This window comes from Marmota monax, unplaced genomic scaffold, assembly GCF_021218885.2.
Source record: "Marmota monax isolate L192 unplaced genomic scaffold, Marmota_monax_Labrador192_F-V1.1 WCK01_AAM20220418_F8-fsc00003, whole genome shotgun sequence".
NCBI lineage: Eukaryota > Metazoa > Chordata > Mammalia > Rodentia > Sciuridae > Marmota > Marmota monax.
The window spans coordinates 11,503,876-11,524,457 of record NW_026694084.1 but is presented as its reverse complement, the minus strand read 5'-3'; the positions used below and the strand labels follow the sequence as shown (position 1 = coordinate 11,524,457).

The 20,582-nt window shown below is 37.0% G+C and overlaps 1 protein-coding gene across 1 annotated transcript; it reads right to left on the bottom strand.

The window, feature by feature from the left end:
* Positions 1-8,243: 8,243 nt before the first annotated feature.
* Positions 8,244-20,516, bottom strand: Cthrc1 (collagen triple helix repeat containing 1). Its single transcript, XM_046464805.2, has 4 exons — positions 20,181-20,516; positions 15,939-16,160; positions 13,504-13,720; positions 8,244-8,761 (listed from the first exon to the last, which is right to left on the bottom strand). The coding sequence occupies exons 1-4, from the start codon at positions 20,331-20,333 to the stop codon at positions 8,619-8,621; spliced, it is 735 nt and encodes a 244-aa protein (XP_046320761.1). The 5' UTR covers positions 20,334-20,516; the 3' UTR covers positions 8,244-8,618.
* Between the last annotated feature and the right edge of the window lie 66 nt (positions 20,517-20,582).

Genomic DNA, 20,582 nt, shown 5'->3' with positions numbered 1-20,582 from the left:
CACAATAGCTAAACTGTGGAAGCACCCTAGATGCCCATCAATAGATGAATGGATAAAGAATCTGTAATAAATATATATTATATGTATATTATATATATATATACATACATACACATACAGTGGAATATTACTCAGCATTAAAAGAGAATAAAATTATGACATCTGCAGGTAAATGGATGGAGTTGGAGAATATTACGCTAAGTGAAGTAAGCCAGTCTCAAAAAACTAAAGGCCAAATATTTTCTCTGATTAGTGGATGCTGATCTGTGATGGGTGGGGAGTGGGGACATGGGAAGAATGGAGAAACTTTGGATTGGGCGAAGGGGTGGGGGTGGGGAGGAGTTATGGAGGTAGAAAAGATGGTGGAATGAGATGGACATCATTACCCTAGGTACATGTATGATTGCATAAATGGTGTGTCTCTACACTGTGTATAACCAGAGAATTGAAATGTTGAACTCCATTTGTGTATGATGAATTGAAATGCATTCGTCTGTCATGTACAACTAAGTAGAACAAATTAAAAAAGAAAAAGAATCGGTGGTAGCTTAGACATGGTCGATCAAGTCAGAGGTGGTGATTTACAGCTTGAGGGGAACTAGAACAGGGTTCATGAAAGGGAAAATATTTAAGCTGGACCTTGATGGAAGATTATAAAGGGAAGGAAGATTATAAAGGGAATCTCAAGAAAATTGTAGCAAGCAGGAAGTGGAGGTGGCCTGTCTTGAGCAGTGAGTTGTCAGGATAATAAATGAAAAAGTGAGCTGCAAGACTTGGGCCAGTGGGCTCGGGATATAACTTAGTTAGTAGAGTGCTTGCCTTGCATGCATAAGGCCCTGGGATTCAATCTCCAGCAACACACAAACACACACATAAAGATGCAGCCAGAGGCTAACTCTGAACCTTACTAAACCTGTTGGGGTTTTACTCCATAAAAGAGAAGTGCAAGTAATTAGTACAGAGACATGGCTAGGGGTGATAGGAAAACCAATCAGATAGGAGAAGCAAACTAAAAAAGAATGTTATCAACCATGTAAATATTTTGGTAGTTTGAATATTGATGCTATTGGCAATTTTAAGCAGATTTGATTTATAGAAGTTGAGGACAGGTTGCAAATAGCTGAGGTAGTAAGTGAACTGTGAGGATGTATTTCACCATAGATTTCAACTTATAAAGGAAAAGTAAACTTTATTTTTTTTAATTTGGCGGGGGGGGGTTGTAGATGGATACAATACCTTTATCTTATTTATTTATTTTTAAATGGTGCTGAGGATCGAACCCAGTGTCTCCCATGTGCCAGGCAAGTGTGCTACCACTGAGCCACGACCCCAGCCCCGGAAAAGTAAACTTTATCATGAAAAAGTATTATAAGTCTAGGAAGGGATGGAGATGGGAGAGGTTGGCAAAGGAAAAACCAGAACATGACTGTAGAGTACTAAAAGACAAGCCAAAAAATGAACAACTTGAAGCTGTGCATCAGAAACCATGATCAGATACCCAAAGCAATGGGTATCATGCTTTGTAAAGATGGCCATTCCAGGGCTGGGATGTGGCTCAAGTGGTAGCGTGCTCGCCTGGCATGCGTGCAGCCCGGGTTCAATCCTCAGCACCACATACAAACAATGATGTTGTGTCTGCTGAAAAAAACTAAAAAATAAATATTTAAAAAATTCTCTCTCTCTCTCTCTCTCTCTCTCTCTCTCTCTCTCTCTCTCTCTCTCTTTAAAAAAAAAAAAAAAGATGGCCATTCCATTTCAATACATGTTTTTGTGGTCTGACAACAATTATAGTGTCATGTTTTTTAGACAGCACACTAAAATAGGGATATCAGCTAAAGTGTGTTTGATTTCAGAAGTCATTAGGATTTCTTTTGAATAATACAATAATAATTGTATTATTACCAATTTTGTAGCAAATTCTCTGTAGTGATTATTAAAATAAATATAGGGACTGGGGTTGTGGTTCAGTGGTAGAGCGCTTGCCTAGCATATGTGAATCACTGGTTTTGATTCTCAGCACCATATATAAATAAAGGTCCAATGACAACTAAAAAATATTTTTTAAAGTAGATAAATAAATATAATGAAGAAATGATTTTTCTTAATCATATGTGTTAGGTAACATACAGAAAATATGTGGTTTGGGGTTAAAATTTTGAACTTCTTTCTAAAAGAGTAAATAGGAAATATCTGTAATGAATTCCTGCTATTGACTGCCCTGTGTCCTTTTCTATTTCTTGGAGAAGTAGCCTGAATTTCTTTCAAAACCTACCTCTTCCCTCCATTCTCAGCTTTATGATTTAGAAGGAACCGGCCTCACCTCCCCAAAGATTAGCCCTGATTGGCAAGGCCAATCTGAAGGTACTATCTCTGCTAATGATAATGGCCAGTTTGGAAATGACAGTTATTTAATTCAATCAAAGTAACACTTAAAGATCTTTTTCCTGAGTATGTTGACAGATGTTTCTTTTTGCTGTTTCTTGAATGAGGATGCATATAACTCTCCGACCTCCTGGAAACCAATTTAGGATCATGAATTGGGTGAAATTTGTCCAAAATAGAGTCAACATCAATGAAGCAACTATAGGAGATTGACAGAAACCATGTTCTAAGTCACATTTATGGAATTCTGAATCAACTCGCCATCTATCCATCAACATATATCCCTGAAGTTTTCAGGGTGAACAATAAATTTTCTTCATTTAAAAGTTGGTCTCAGTTGGATTTTTCTATTACTGGTTGTAGTTGAATGCTTCATAAGTGACACAGCATTTGATATAGATCCTAAACTCTTACTTTCCATCAGCTGCCATGTAATGAACTCTTGTTTCTATAGAAATTGATGCCACTGTATGAATAGTAAGTACTTTGGGACTTTTATATGATTACCTAGTATCTTTGAAAGCACTGAAGTGGCTGGAGAAAAAACTGACACACCCACTGTATTTTATCCCTTATTCTTTTTTTGTGGCGGGGGTAAGGGGAGCTACTGGGGATTGAACTCAGGGGCACTCGACCACTGAGCCACATCCCCAGCCCTATTTTGTATTTTATTTAGAGACAGGGTCTCACTGAGTTGCTTAGCGCCTCACCATTGCTGAGGCTGGCTCTGAACTCTCAGTCCTGCCTCAGCCTCCCAAGCCGCTGGGATTACAGGCATATGCCACCCTGTCTGGCAATCCCTCATTCTTAAGAGTGTGCTCTGCATTGGTTGCACTTTGGTAGTCATTGACAAGGGACACAAATATCCTCACAGAGATCCATCCACCACATCTTGTCAGAAATTTCCTGTTACCATTTTCTGTGGCTCTTCTAGTTCCCTAACCATCCAGCTAAAGCAACAGTAACTGTCCATGAATTAGTATAGGTCTATACTTTGATCAGTTTTCACTCCAGTGCGTGAAGTACCCACTCAGTTTTCCTTCACTCTCCTTCAGGGTCACCTGTTATGGGGACTATAGTGCTACAGCTTTGGGCTTACATCAGCGTATCTGCTTTGGGCTTGTGTCATAGTAACATGCAGACCTTTCTGTAAACCAGGCTCACTTTTTTTTTTTTTTTTTAAGATCAGTCAACTGTTGAACACACCAGGAGGCTGTAGGCATGAAGTATGGGAGAGTTGGTATTAAAGGTACCTTCTGGACTTTCCCAAGCTGTCTCATAGGCCATTTCCTTACTATGATTGCTACTACACATCTGCATTCTCAAACTTTCAAATGGGTCAGAAAACACCCAGGTAATATGGGAAACTCAGGCCATATGGTCACCTGATGTCTACCAATGCTCAGTAGCATGCCAGATGCTTGGTTGTTTGGGGTTTTGTTTTTTGGGGGTAAAATAGTTATCTTTAGAGAAAAGGCCATAATTTTCTTACAAAATACTAGAGGTTCTGTCTTTGATTTTCCCTGAAGATATCATTTACCACCCCTATTAACTATAAAAACTCCTAGATCATTGACTCCATTGGATCATAGGTACCAAGTGGTAGTCCCATTTCTACAGCAGACTGGATTTGTTTCAGAGCCTTCTCTTGCTGTGATTCTCCTTCAAAACTGGCAGCCATGGGGATGATTCTAGTTGAGTTGAAGTAGCACACTCGGGTGTTACATGTTGCCTCTAAAATCCAATAAAGTCTGCATGTGGTGTAGCTTTTTTTTTTTTTTTTTTGTGGTAGGTGACAAAAGGTTCAGCAACTTGTATCACCATGAAGAATATGTATCAACATACTTCAGATTAATAATCCCCCAGAAATAACAAAGAGGTGACAATCTCCTGGATTTTTATGGGATTTATTTCCCACCTGTTTATTCTCATATGTCTGTGAACTATGTTCTTTGCCTACTTTCTTTTGGGATTTAGTCTTTAGTTAATGATTTTGAGGAGCTACTTACAAATGAGGACTGTGATACAAGGTTCAAACATTGTGAACAGTTACCTGTATTTACCTTTGCTTATGATCTACTTTTCAATTTCTAGGGACTTTTTACTAGTGGGGGTTGTGATTCGAGTTACAAATACTGTAACCAGCTATTTTATTTGTATTTCAACTTTGCTTATGATGTTTTTCACTTTACAGAATTTATTTTTATGTAATTGATGTAATTGGTTGACCACACTTCTCTCTAGTAACCTCTAAATTTGAGTTAGAAAGTCCTCTACTTCTCCCAAGTGAGGGTAATATACAGCTAAAGTTGAGAAGCACTTGATTAGGAGAAGCAATAATAAATTTAAGGAAAGGACTAGAATTGCTATTAACCACTAAACTTCCTTATTCTGAAGTTTTCTTTGTCCTGCACTTGCCTCTGTCTTCACTTTTTTTCTTTGTGATCTCATGGCTTTAATTATCACTTCTATGCTAAAAACTTCCACATATCCATCTCCATTCCTAAACTTTCCTCTGAGCACCAGATTCATTTCCAACTGCCCATTGGTCATCTGTGATACAGTTTCCTGTTAGTAATGCAAACTCAGCAACTTCAAAGCCATTTGGCCACTAAATCGGACCTATTTCTTTTTCTTCCAGTGTCCAAGATTGAAATCTCAAAAGTGATACTTGGTTCTCCTGTGATCCATTTTCCTATATCCAGTTTCTTTTTGAGTCTCTTTTGGACATCTCTCAAATAGGTTCACTCTTTTATTCCTAGAGTCATCAATTTCTATAAAGCCATCCATTCCAGTAGCTTCTCCCACCCCCACCCCCACCCCGTGTATAATGTATGTACCAAAAGCTTGCCATTTTCTTCAATTTATACAATTCAGTTGCATTTAGTGCTTCATAATGTTATGCAACCATCACCACTATATAGTTCCAGAACATTTTCAATATCTCTAAAGGAAATTCTGTATTTAGTGAACAGTTGTTCCCCATTCTTCCTTCCACAGTCCCCAGCAAACACCAGTCTGCTATAACATGGCGTTTTGTGTCTGGCTTCCTCTGTTTAGTATGTTTTTAGATTCTTTCACATATCAGTACTTCATTCCTTTTTATGGCTAAATAATATCTATTGTATTCATACCCTATATTTTTATTCATTTTTTTCAGTTAATGGGCATTTTGGTTGTTTGAACCTTTTGACTATTGTGAATAATATGGCTATGAATATTCATGGTCAAGTTTTTGTTTATAACCTGTTTTCAGTTCTTTTGGATATATATCTAGGGATAGAAATGCTGGGTCATATGGTAATTCTACATTTAACATTGAGGAACCACCAAACTGTTTCTCATTAGTCTGTACCATTTTATATTCCCACCAGCAATGTTATTAAGAGTTCTAGTTTCTCACACTCTTACCAACATTTTCCATTTTTTTAAATTATAGCCATCCTACTGGGTATAAAGTGGTTAAATCATTATGATTTTAACTTACATTTCTATAATGACTAATGATGTTGAGTGTTTTTTCATGTGTTTGTATCTTCTTTGGAGTAATGCCTACTCATTTCTTTCTTTTTCCCACTTTTTGATTGTGGGTTTGACTTTTTGTTGTCTCAACAGCCTCATCATCTAGCCTTCCTTCAGTCTTTGGACTTCTAATTTTCTTTTTTTTCACTGAGCTATCAAAATTTATTTTGATTTTTGTTTATTTGGTACCGAGGATTGAACTCCAGGGTGTTTTACAGCTGAGCTATATCCCTGTGCTTTTTTTTTTTTTTTTTTTTTGTGACAGGGGCTTGCTAAAATGCTGAAACTGGTCTCAAATTGCAATCCTCCTGCCTTACCCTGCCAAGTCTCTGGAATTAGATGTGTGTACCGCTGTGCCTGGCTATGTTCCTCTGTCCACCTGTCAATAGCACTCTGCTGCTCTACAGACAAATCAGGTATTGACTTCCATAGCATTTTCTCAACCTCCTTTCCCGAATTTCTCTCTCTTTTCCTACACACATGCTTTGAGCTCAACCTGTTGTTCTCTAAACATGACTTCCTACCCTAGAATCTTAACTAATATTCTTTCTCTTACCCAAAATGTTTTTAATTCCCTGTTCTTTGTCACATTTTGGGGGGGTTAATATCTACTATCTTCAATATTATTTTATCTAGACCCTCCTACTTCCCCTTTTCAGATTATTTTGAAGTTGATTTCAGGAATCATATCAATTTTTCTTCAGCAAACTTTTTTTACTAGATGGACACAATGCATTTATTTTGTTTTAGTTTTACATGGTGTTGGGGATTGAACCCAGGGCCTCACACATGCTAGGCAAGTGCTCTACCACTGAGCTACAACCCCAGCCCCAGCAAACATTATTTTAAAATAACTATAATAACATTATTGGACCTCAGTAACAATTATTTAATACCATTAAATATCTAGACAGTGTTCAAATGTCAGTTATCTCAAGGAAATTTTGTTCTTGTTTTGTGTTTATGGTTTGCTTGAATCTGTCCACATAATGCAAACGTTTTAATTGGTTGTTATAATCTTAAATCTCTTTTAATACATGTTTTTTTTCTTTTCTTACAATTTATTTGTTGAAAAAGCCAACTTGTCTTTCAAGTCTGAATTTTTCTGATTGTATCTTTGGTATCAATGAACATGTTCTTTTATCTCCTGTATTTCCTACAAACTAATGATTAGATATGGAGGCAAAAGCAGATCCAGGTTTGATTTCTTGGAAAAACTACTTCCTGGATGGTGCCATGTAATTTTATTAGAAGGCGCTAAACTGTTTTGGGAATGTTATCAGTCATTGATGAATGTTGTTAGATTCCTTCATTCATAGGGTTGAAAAAAAAGTAATGTTATTACTTTTATTAGTTATATCAATGTAGGATATTGCTATAAGATACATAATACTGTGTGTATGTGTATATGTATTTCTATAAAGAGAAATTCCCCTTCATCAACTATTTGGTTACAGAGTTATATTTCATAAAAACTTGGCAGAACAAATGTTTGGTTCTATTTACCAATTTTCAAAGTAACAAGCTGGTTTGCTGGTATCCTATAAGATGACCAATAAAATTTATTTTAATATATTATGAATGCATGCACTGAAACATGCTTGATATGTTTCAAACCACTGTAGTTATTATTTTTATTTATGCTCAAATCGTGTCATCCTTGCCAATGGGAAACAGTTCCAGCTGGCTCTTTAAGAGCCTTTTGACTTGTCTTGTATAGTTGCCTTATTTTCAAGTATGGCAAAGTGTTACAGGCTCAGATACATTTCCTGTCCCCAAATCACCCATTTTTTAAAGATCCTTTTAGTAGCAAATGGTATATTGGGATCACAATCTGAGTGTCACTGGACTGATCATTGTTAGAAGGCCCTTTCAGTACAAGGCTAAAAGATTATGTCCTTACTGTTTTCTGGCTTTACTTAAGATAAAGTATTTTATTAGTTCATACTAATAATTCCAATTCAAGCCTATAATTTGCTTAAGTTCATCAGTCTTACACCTACCCAGCCTTCGTGAATTCTTTCTGATCTTTCTTCCTTTGACCTACACTATCCCTTTCAACACTTTTATTTTTGTGTATGTCTGATCCTTTCTACCAAAGGGTAAACAACTGGAAGCCAGAGTCCATGTCTTTTTACTCTGTTAAATAAAGATAAAATTCCTACAGTTCTCTTACAATTTCCTAGCACTTAGACATCCTTTTCTCTATGAATTCTTCAAGATATGGCACCATATTGAAATTCATAAGTTGTTAAATGAATAAATACAAAATTAGATTTGTACTCTTCAGATATAAAATACTGGAAACTTCAATTTTAGTGGAAATTAGTTTAAGGAAATTTGTTTCAAATAAGTTTTATTTAACAGATATAAAACAATTTTAAACATTTACAACTTGTACAAAAACTGGTAATTTGGATATTTTTTTAAAAGGCTATGCTAACAGAATAGGAAAAACTAAAGACCACAATGACATTCCAACTATAGGTTCAGAGAATGTGAATAGGAGGAAAGGATTCTAATCAACTAAAAAAATCCTGAAACCATTTTGATTGAAATAAAATGGATAGTAAAAAGTGTGAAATCACACTTTGGTCTGTAAACATTTTTAGCTTTGTTTTTCACTCAAATATATGTATAAAATGATTTTTTAAATGTCATTTAAATGAACCAAAGGTATGATTCAAAAAAAAAAGAGGTAGGGAATGAAAAATTTATTTGGGTAGTTCTTCAATAATGATTCGAGATACTGAATTCCATCCAGTAGAAGCATCTCCTTTCGGGTAATCTGAACAAGTACCAACCCAGATAGCAACATCCACTAATCCAGCACCGATCCCTTCGCAGAGTCCTTCCACTGCAAAACAAATGACAATTAAAGTCTTCAAAAATGAAAGCAAAACCATTCACTTTGTATTTACTTTAGAAAGCTAGGTTATAATTCTGTTTATATAAAGCTAACTAAAATTCTAATACCTGATAAGCGTTTCATAATAAAGTTATGTACTTTTTCTTGGTATATAAATACTTTTAAAAGATGTATGCATAGCTGTTTTGTGTTACAAGCTTAACTTTTCTTACAGGTTTCAATCATAAAACCAGAGTCCGTTTACTTACAGAGATAGCCTGAAATCAAAAAGCAATTTATTTACTAAACAAAGGAAGCCTATACTTTTAAAAGCCAAGACTTCCCAAATTTGGAAGAGACCTGAACTAAGATATGCAAGTCTTTTTAAAAATTGTTTTAAGGAACTCCTTCCAAACACGTATCTGTACAGTTGATGCTACTCAAATAGAAGAAAGGACTTTTATAATATTAAAAGAAATTCTAACATAATCATTATACCAGCCCTTCAATCTGGGAATTCCATTTTATACAGACTTTCCTTATAATAAATAACTTATTTTAAGCATTAATACCAATACTCCTCAAATTATCCCATGAAATAGAAAAAGAGGGAATCCTTCCAAACTCATGCTGTGAAGCTAGTATCACTCTGATACCAAAACCAGGCAAAGACACATCAAGGAAAGAAAACTTCAGACCAATATCTCTGATGAACATAGATGCAAAAAAATCTCAATAAAATTCTGTCAAATTGCAATCAATATATTAAAAAGATAATGCACCATTCTATATTTAGAAGATCCAAAAAATTCCACTGGAAAACTTTTAGAACTAATAAATGAATTCAGCAAAGAAGCAGGATATAAAATTAACTCCCGTAAATCAAATGTGTTCCTATACATCAGTGATGAATCCACTGAAAGAGAAATTAGGAAAACTACCCCATTCACAATAGCCTCAAATAAATAAAATATTTTGGAATCAAACTAACAAAAGAGGTGAAAGATCTTTACAATGAAAACTACAGAATACCAAAGAAAGAAATAGAAGAAGGCCTTAAAAGATGGAAAGATCATTCATGCTCTTGGATAGGCAGAATTAATATTGTCAAAATGGCCATACTATCAAAGCACTATCCAGATTTAATGGAATTCCTATTAAAATCCCAATGACATTCTTCATAGAAATAGAAAACGTAGTCATGAAATTCATTTGAAAAAATGAGAGGCTCAGAATAGCCAAAGCAATCCTTACCAAGAAAATTGAATCAGGAGACATCACAATACCAGCCCTTAAATTATACTACAGAGCCATAGTAACAAAACGGCATGGTATTGGCACCAAAATAACTTGTAGACCAGTGGTACAGAATAGAAGACACAGAGACAAACCCACATAAATACAGTTATCTCATACTAGACAAAGGCACCAAAAACATACAATAGAGAAAAGATAGCCTCTTCAATAAATGGTGCTGAGAAAACCGGAAATCCTTATGTAGCAAAATGAAATTTAACCCCTCTCTCTCACCCTGCACAAAAATCAACTCAAAGTGAATCAAGGACTTAGGCACCCAGAGACCCTGTGCCTAATAGAAGAAAAAATAGGCCTAAATCTCTACCATGTCAGCCTAGGAACTGACTTCCTTAACAAGACCCCTAAAGCACATGAAGTAAAATCAAGAATCAATAAATGGGATGTAATCAAACTAAAACACTTCTTCTCAGCAAAGGAAAAAACATGAAGAGAGAGCCTACAGAATGGGAAAATTTTAACCACATGTACCTCAGATACAGCATTAATCTCCATTATAAATAAAGAACTAAAAAAAAATAACATCAAAAAGCAAATAACCCAATCAATATATGGGCTAAGGATTTGAACAGACACTTCACAGAATAAATATAATCCATCAACAAATATATGAAAAAATGTTCATGTATTTTTCATATAGAGAAATGTTCATATAGAGAAATGCAAATAAAAACTACACTGAGATTTCATCTCACTCCAGTCAGAATGGCAATGATCAAAACCACAAGCAACAATAAATGTTGGTAAGGATGTGGGGAAAAAGGTACACTCATACATTGTTGGTGGGGCTGCAAATTGATGCAAAGCAGTATGTAGAGTCCTCCGGAAACTTGGAATGAAACCATCATTTGACCCAATTATCCCACTCCTTAGTTTATATCCAAAGGACTTAAAAGCAACATTCTATGATGATGCAGCCACATCAATGTTTATAGCAGCTCAATTCATAACAATTAAACTGTGGAACCAACCTAGGTGCCCTTCAATAGATGACTAGATAAAGAGAATGTGGTATATGTACACAATGGAATATTACTCAGCCTTAAAGAAAAATGAAATTATGGAATTTGGTGATGAATAGATGGAGCTGGAGAAAATCATGCTAAGCAAAATAAGCCAGAACCAAAGGCCAAATATTTTGTCTGATATATGGATGCTAATTCACATAAGGGTATGAGGACTAGGGAAAAATAGAGGTACTTTAGATTAAAGGGGAGTGAAGGGAGGGGAGGGAGGTAGAATGAATTGGACATTAATACCCTATGTGCATATATGATTACTTGACTGGTGTAATTCTACATCATGTACAACCAGAAGAATAAGAAATTATACTCTGTTTACATATGATATGTCAAAATACATTCTATTGTCATGTGTAACTAATTAGAACAATTTTTTTAAAAAAGTAAAAAACATAAATTTATTACAAAAATAAATCCCTGTTCCCTTTTCTCTGTTCTCATGCCTTATAATTATGCACCTTTTTGCATATCCTTTGGACTTTTCCACATACAAATACACAACTTGCATTCCATCTTACTAAGGGTTTTCACCTACACCTAAAAGGAAAACAAAATTCCAGCAGGGTCATCATAACAGGCAAAAATAGGTATGTGTGAAGGGGGAAGAGGAACTATAGGTTGGCAGATTCTTTAAGACAATGAATCTTGGCATAAAAGTAGTATAGTGACTGGTTAGGTTTTCTATTTAAGCTTAGTGCTTTCATATGACTGGTTAGGATTCCCATTTGGTTGAGGTTAGTCCATTCCAGCAGCCTTTGGGATGTAGGTCTGAAGCAATCTGCTTCCATTAGCTAACTGAATCCAGAGCAGTCCATCAGAATCCAGGCACCTGGCACTTCTAAAGTTGGGGGAACTAAGCGGTGGGCCCACAGTCCCACCCACTCTGGTGTTCTCAGTACTGTGCCAGGTGACAATGCCAAGTAATATTCTGTTTTCCCAAGACTTTGATATCAAGGCCCATCATCCAACAGCCTCAGGAAACCAGAAAACTTGGGTCTAGCATCAGCCTCACATGGGGAAAGTCAAACAGTCACTTCATCATCTTTAACAAATCAAATACTGTTTGTCAAATGAGTAAATTTAAATTTTTTGCTGTGATAATTAATGTAACATAGCTGGTTAAGCACCTAAAATACATAGGACTGAGAGTTCTTGACCTGTTTTCTTCCTAGACTCAGGTAACAGATGACAATCAAAGTTTCCTCAGACTCCAGGCATACCCAAGGCTACATAAATCCTCCTGGGATGGGCTGTCTTAAGTGCACCTGCTTCCCTTTCCCTTAAGAAAGAGTTTCAGTATGCAAGGGAAAAGTGATTTTATTATATAGAAATAACTTTTAATTCACACTGTTACAGAGACTCTTATTAATAGCAAATTATTTGAACACCCTACCAAATTGATCATAATTATTTCCACATAATGTTTGGGAAATGCTTTGTTTAATAATTTATATAGTCAAAGTTCCTGGGCCTTAGACCTTAAATTATATAGCAAGACATTAATGCACACCCTGAAGATAATATCATAGAAAATTAGTTGCTTATATCAACTACTGTCTAAACATACCACTTCCAAATGGAATTTTATATTTTTTAAAATATTTGTTTAGTTGTTGATGACCTTCATTATTTATTTATTTATATATGGTGTTGAAAATCAAACCCAGTGCCTCAGACATGCTAGGCAAGCACTCTAGCACTGAGCCACAACCCCAGCCCCTGGAATTTTATATCTTTTTTTTTTTTTTCTTGTTTTAGAGGCTGCTTCTCAGATAGGAAGTGCTTCTTTCTGTCCATCACATGTTTCAAGTAAGGGCTTAATGACAAAGCTTTTTAGTCTAATCAAAAAGAGGGCTGGGAGACTGGTTTTTGCTTTTCTGAAAATAATTCTACTATATCATGGAAAGATGCTCAATTTCCCTGCACCTTCTTTATATGCAAAGAGAGTGGGTTAAAATATCTTCTTTATGACTTGAGAAAAAGTGGAAGCAATGCCCTTGATGTCTTTTAGATAAGTATCTGACTTGGATCCCTAAAGATTGCTGAAATACTAATTCTTCTGGTAAGCAGTGGGGGGGGCTCTTCCTTTTCCCTCAGCTATTTTTAAGTAGATGAGTAAGAAATCATTGATTCTTCAACCCTGGGGCACATCAGAATCACTGAGGGATCTTTTGAAAAACACTGATGCTGGGGTCTTACCTCTAGAGATTCTGAGTCAATTGGTCAGAGATGGGACCCATGTATCCATACATTTTTTAAAAAGATCCTGTGTAATTTTGAAGTGCACCCCAGGGTGGAGGACCATAAACTGCAAATTTACTAGAGAGCCCTTCATAGCGGGCTAGTGACTCAACAGGATAGTGGAACTCGGTTAAAACCATGACTGATCTGAGGTAATATCACTATTTTACATACCAGAAGAAGTTCGATGAATGTTAATTGTTGAATTCAGTTCAGGGCTTCCTTGGTCCAAATAAATGATGGCTTCGATGGGAAGAGGTCCTGAACATTCAGCTCCATTGAATGTGAAGTACCAACGCTGACAGCATGCGTTTCTGCACTTCAGTCGAAGCGAGCCACTGAACAAAACGCGCAGAGCACTGTTAGAGCGCATCTTTGTAAATGTACACTCCTGCCACAAACGGAAAAACGCAATTTGATTAACACTTTCCCTGTTTGTTAAAAAGAGACTTTGAAATTATATTGTGAATTTTACTTAATTATTCTTCTCTCCAATGTATTTAAAAAGCTTAACTTTTACAAAGGGAAATTCCTTATGAGATAGACTTTAATATAAGATATAAGAACTCTAAGAAAATCAAATAATGGCTTTCTTAGAATTCGTCACTTCATTATATGTATCTTTCAGATTTACCAAAAACAGCTAGTTTTCAGTATTTTCAACCAACCATTCTATATACCTTTTTTTTTTTTTTTTTTTTTTGTGGTGTTGGGGTTTGAACCCATGGCTGTGTGCATGTGAGGCAAACAAGCACTCTACCAACTGAACTACATCCCCAGCCTTACTTTTCTTTTTCTATTCAAAAAATACTAAGCACCGGGGCTGGGGTTGTGGCTCAGCAGTAGAGCGCTTGCCTAACATGTGCGTGGCCCTGGGTTCGATCCTCAGCACCACATAAAAATAAATAAATAAAGGTATTGTGTCCAACTACAACTAAAAAATAAACATTAAAAAAAATACTAAGTACCAACTATGTGCTAGCTGGTATGGATGCAGCAGTTAACAAAATATAATCCCTGCCTTCAGGGAACTTGCATTCTAGGCTAGCGCTATCCATAAATCTCTGACTAGGCCTCTTTGAGCAAACAGTATAAGGGGGTAAAGCATTAGACTTTACCTCTATGACACAATCATAAGTCCAAGATTCTTTTTTTTTCCTCTAATTAGTCTTTGAAAAATTTATCTTTTCACTTATGGCCCTATCATCTTTTACTTGAAGAAATCAAGTATTTTTTAAAAGATCCTGTACTCATTCTGATTACCTTTAAAAGAACTCAAAAACATATTAATAAGGCAACATCCATTAGGATAGCTTTTAGAAAGAACTCAGCAACTCGTGATGAACAACTCTAAATAAGTGAGCATTTTATCAATGTCAGATGTTTAAATAACTAGGCAACATTTTTAAAAAAATGCTTTCTAAGAAATTACATATGAACAGAGAAAAGCTCACAGTCACCAATACTATGGCAGCTAGATGGAACTTCTATCAGAAAATGAAGTCAGTCTCAAACTCTTTATAGATAATAGTCTGAGATGAGGAACAGGGATAATGTGCAGATTGCAAGACTCGAATACTTTATAAAAATAAAATCTCTTCTATTTGCCTAGGAGTGGTAGTAGTAGTTAAAATCATGAGATATTGTGGTGTACATGTGGAATCACATCAGAGTTGATCAACAAATGATGATGATTTATAAAATAGTACAACTTCAACTCTGTTCAGCCCCCAATTACTTTAGAAGAACACTAATCAAAGTGACTGAATCATGCCGGGTGTGATGGTGTATGCCTATATAATCCCAGCGACTTGGGAGGCTGAAGTAGGAGGTTTGCAAGTTCAAGGCCAGCCTCAGCAATTTATGGGGATCCTGTCTCAAAACAAAAAAATTTATAAAGGGATGAGGATGTAGCTCAGTAGTAATGCACTCTGAGTTCAAGCTCTAGTTAGAGAGAGAGAGAGAGAGAGAGAGAGAGAGAGAGAGAACTGAATGCAATCAAAATGCCTTGCCAGACATCAGACATGCTATTTTGAGTAATCCCCCTATACACATACAAAATGTTGCAGGATAATTTTAAATGGTTATAGTAAACCCCATCTGGTACATTTCACTTCTCTTCAGCAATTTTAAGCTGAGCATACTACCTGAAATAAGGACAAATACCAACGGACTTCCCATTTGCAGATCCTATAATGTGGTAATTCTTGGAAACTTTTTCCGTTTTTAGGTCTGAAGCCACAGAAGAATTTCTTAGACTGATTTAAATTTAAATTCACTTTATGAAAAGATTAGAAAACCCACGTTCTCTTTTTTTGCTTGCATTTAAAAAACAAGAGTAACTTATTTTAAACATTATGGTTAAAAAACATAAAAGTAATTTGTCTTAAAATACTTTTATGAAATTAACTGAAATGTTATCAACTTTTTCATTAATTTTAAGTTAAAAGTTATATGTTACCTGCTCCTTATTTTATTTTATTTTTTAGTCTTTTGGTTAAAAAAAAAAAAAAAAGAAACCACAATAAAATCCTACCTAGAAAATTAACAGTCGAATATAAAATCCTAAAGTTTTGCTTCAACTTGAAAGTAATTCAGACTTTACTTACAGCAATTTTTCCAAGATCTATGCCATAATTCAATGAATTCCATGAACACTGCTTGTAGTTAGGGGTCCAGGACTCCTCAAAGGTTTCCCTCAGGCACTCCCCCTTTTCTCCTTTGAATCCATCCCGACCTGGGATCCCAGGGGTACCTGGAATGCCATTGGCCCCAGGATTCCCATCACGACCAGGCACCCCTGCTGGTCCTTGTAAACACATTCCATTGTACTATAGCAAGAAAGGAAAGGAGAAAATAACTCTCATCACCATAAGTTTCAAAGATTCAATATAATGATTAAAATTGCATTTATTTGAATCCCTTCAAACCACTTGTCCGTGTTCTAGGTAAGATCTTATAGATAATTCTTTTAAAAATTATTTCTAAAATATTGCAATTTCCATCATTTTTTATTGCACAAACTTCACACACACATATGTATGCACACACACAAATCAAAAAGGACAAAATGTTTTCATTTGCCTGTTTCTTTCCACTGCTCATTAAAGCACATATAATTTTAAATAGCTGTATTCCTAGATAGATATAATTTCATATTCTGCCTTTTTTCTCCTAACCTTATAGAGGTTATAAAGGGACTTGAACTTCATAATTATACTCTTCTTACAGTTCATGCAAACAGTGCACCATCTTTGGATATTAAATTTACTTGTTTTTTCCTATCATTAATATTGTAATGAAAATCTTCATCTATATAGCTTTTTTCTTCTGAGTTATTATTCCCTACAGTGAATTGCTAGGGACAGATTTGTAAAATAAAATCTTAGCAGTCAATAATTACCTTGTACTGGTAACAGCTCTACGTTGGATATACATATCCTCCACTTGTTGAAGGGTCTGCACTGGGACCCTTCATTTGCCATGCTGGCCCAAACCCTCTGAATCATTTTTATATGGAGGAAGTAGTACAAGGGTAACACTTCTGGTCTTTAACCCACCCTGCCTTCCCAAAAAGAAGTAAGTGGCTTAGTTCCATATGACCACCGGTCCTCAGTAGGGGTGCAATCACATATCAAACCATGTGTAAGTACTAGGATTCTCTGTTTTGCGGTGGTTGTTTATATGTATGTAGTGGGGAGTATTTTGTAGAGTTTGAATACATGGATTTTAAAGCCAGTTTCTTTGGATTTTAATCCTGGCTCCACCCCTTATTAGCTATTTAAGATAGGGCCAATTACTCAACATTTCGATGTGCATTTCCTTATCTGTGAAATATGGATAATAACAAAGATTCCCATTTTGTAGGGTGTATATAAGATTTAAGTGCATCATATATAAAAAATGTGCTTAGAACAATGCTTGGAATACAGTAAACACTGTACATGCCAGCTATTATCATTCTAATCCCCCAAAGACTAGTATGAGGCTGTGACTCAGGATAGATGTCTCCTTGACTGGACTCCACAAGGGTCTAGATTTGAGGAAGAGCGCATTAGCAAACCCAATTGCTTGCACATCTGAGCCATGCAGCAAAGGTGATATTTTGAGCTCCATCTGTCCAATTCCTGTGCCTACCCTTGAATTAGTTCACATGGGAACAGGGGTACCATTCATTAGACTTTCCAAAACTCACTGCATACATTTAAATTCTTTAATACTTTTGATATTTGTATAAATTGTCTAATATTATCATTCTGTATAAATATACTATTCATTGAGAACACATCCAAGGCTCTTTATATAGTAAAAGGATGTCAAAGCTTATTTTTTAACCTTATAATCTGAGATTGGGCATGATCAGATTACAAAATCCAATAATAACACTATCTATGAAGGATCCTACTAGACTGTTTGCCAACAAATTTGCTTCTCACATCACCAGCTTGATCTTTGTTTTAGTCCATGATATTCTGTAATTTAGATACTGCCATTTTCCCTACTTTAAGACAAAAAAGGCACTATTATTTATTTACTCAGAGAAATAGTAACAAAAGTATTTTAAAATTGCAAAAGTATTTGAAGACATGCCAAAATAAAAACTGTTTTTTTTAAGGTTTGGCATACATTAGAATTAATTTTCATTTTAATAATTTCATTCACTTTCACTTGAAGATATATATACAGATAGATAGATATAGATATGTGTGTGTGTATATATATATATATATATATATATAGATAGATAGATAGATAGATAGATATGTGTGTGTGTATATATATATATAATACACATATACATACATACATGTTTGGACATATATTTAACGTGTGAAGGAATAAACAATAAAATTTCTTTTGGTACTATTCATTTTTTTCACTATTATTTTCCTCAGGGAAAGATGCTACATGGATTAAGGATTATTTTTCCATACTATTAATGATTCTCAACTGGGGACAGTTTCGTCTCCCAAAAGACACTTGGCAATGTCCACAGACATTGGGTTGCAGCAATTTTTGTGGGGAGATTACCAATGGACTCTAGTTGGTAGAGGTCAGAAATGATGTTAACCATGCTACCAATGCACAGGACATCCCCACAATGAGGAATTACCTGGCCCAAAATGTCAATAGTGCCATGTTTCCATGTAAAAATTGCATTTCAGAGATCACATGACTTTATTGGACTTGGTTTGACTGGTATTAAATTTGTCTTCATCCACCTTAAAATGCTAGCCCAACACATTTAGAGTCTCAAAAAAATGTCTATAAAATCAAAAATGTATCCGGTAAGCTCAAATTTGCCCCACCCCATTTTCTTTCACTAGCCACCAGGGGGCAGAACTTGGTGGGAACTTGAAAGGAAGGCTTTGAAAGATCCTATACAAAGAAGTTGCTTTATAGAATCTGTTGAAACCTTCTTAATGACTGCGTGGACTTTTTCTATCACCCAAACCAAACCCAAGCCACAGGATGCACCTGAGCCTGGCTGCACAATAAGCTTTTCCAAGTTGGGCTAGAGTTGTGGCCAAACCACAGGGGCTGTAAATCCTTAGAGGGGGAAAATTGCTAGCTTTATGGGGAGAAGGGGTATTTTGTGATCATAATTACACATTCATAAAATGCAAACTACACACAAACCACAGCCATTTGGTACAGTTTTAACAATTTAGAGATTTAAAATAGAACTGTAGTCCTGAACACATAGTCTGCTTTTGTGGAACAAAATTACACAGCCTATCACCAAAAAGTGCTGTGTGAAACGGCAGGAATTTTTTTCCAGCGCTGTTGAATCCAGCATAGAACTGGCTGCCAGTTTAGAATGGCAGTTTAACAAATTTGAAACTTTAAAAAAAAAATCAATAAATGTCTCCTGTCTTATGTTCTGCAATGCCTATCAACCATATTCGTCTGCAAGAGGCTGGTCTAAGAGTTGAAGTTTGTGATGTGCCAAGGACTACAGATGTCTGTGAAAGACTTGCTCTTGCCACAGGACACTGCCTCCCCACCCCCACAGGGTTTAATTGGCTTTTAGAGGGAAAGAGCTTTAAGTAAACAGACCTTCTCTCAGGTTGGACCCTCAGAAAGCACTTGGGCTACTTATTTGCTCTCCTCCCATAGCACCACTGTGATGCTCCTACCTGGTGGCCACAGGCTGAAGACCTGACTGCTCATCTAAACAGAGCAAATGAAATGGGTCTTTGAAGGGTCAGTGCTGGTACCTTTCATTTGCCCTTTCGGCCTAAACCCTCTGAACCTTTCCTGGCCCCAGCTGTGGTTGTCCAACAAAGTAAATTGCAGCCCATACTCCCCAGGAAGATGACCCACTGTGACTCATAGTCTTCAAGTTACAGAGAGTTGGACGAATGCTTGGTGGGGGTTGTTATTCTTTCCTTCAGGGAGACGTGGCCACCAGCCCCAACAAAGGACACGTTGCAAGGCCCTGGCTCAAGCCCAGGAGATAAGCCATCCAGGGTCTTTTCTAGCCCACTCTACCTACCCAAGATCTTTATTCTACCCTCATTGCCGCCCTAACTCTCTCTCACCCCTCCCAAGGGTGGCCTCCCCTGAGGCCAGAAATTACTGGGCGAGTTCCACCCGACCCACGTTGCATCTCCGCCCCACGATGGCCTCTGATTTTGGTCTCCCCTCCAGTTCCAAGACTCTACTGCACGCATAACCTGGGTCCTTCCTTATACATAGACAAAGCAGGACAACCACAGGATCGCAGGATACATTATACACAACTGTTCGGTCACTCTCCCCCTAAGAGCTGGACAGACGACCTCGCCCGTGCCCTCTAGATTACCCTCTTCTGGTGCTGCAGCCCCGATCCGGCTCCCCCAACTCACCAGGTCCACCACCTCCCTCTGCCGGATCAGCGCCTTTTGCTTCCCCTTGGGGGTCTCAGAGGCGCTCGACGGTGCGGGCAGCTGCAATAGCAGCAGCAACAGCAGGAGGCCGAGCCCCCACTGCGGGGAGGTGGCACGGCCTGGGGGGTGCATGGCGCTGGCGGCTAGACCCGGCGGAGCAGGAGGCGTAGGCGGAGGAGAAGACCGCGGAAGCCAGACCTGGTCAGCGTCTAGCCCTGCTGTGCTCCGAGGCCGCCACAGACTTCATCAATGCGCCTTTCACCGCGCGCAGACCTCCCTTCTTTCTCCTCCCGCCCCCTGGACACCCGGAGTTTCCATCCCGTAATAGGCTAGTGCCCCCACCCCCGACCGCCGCGGGGCGGGCCAGACCCGGGCCCGCCC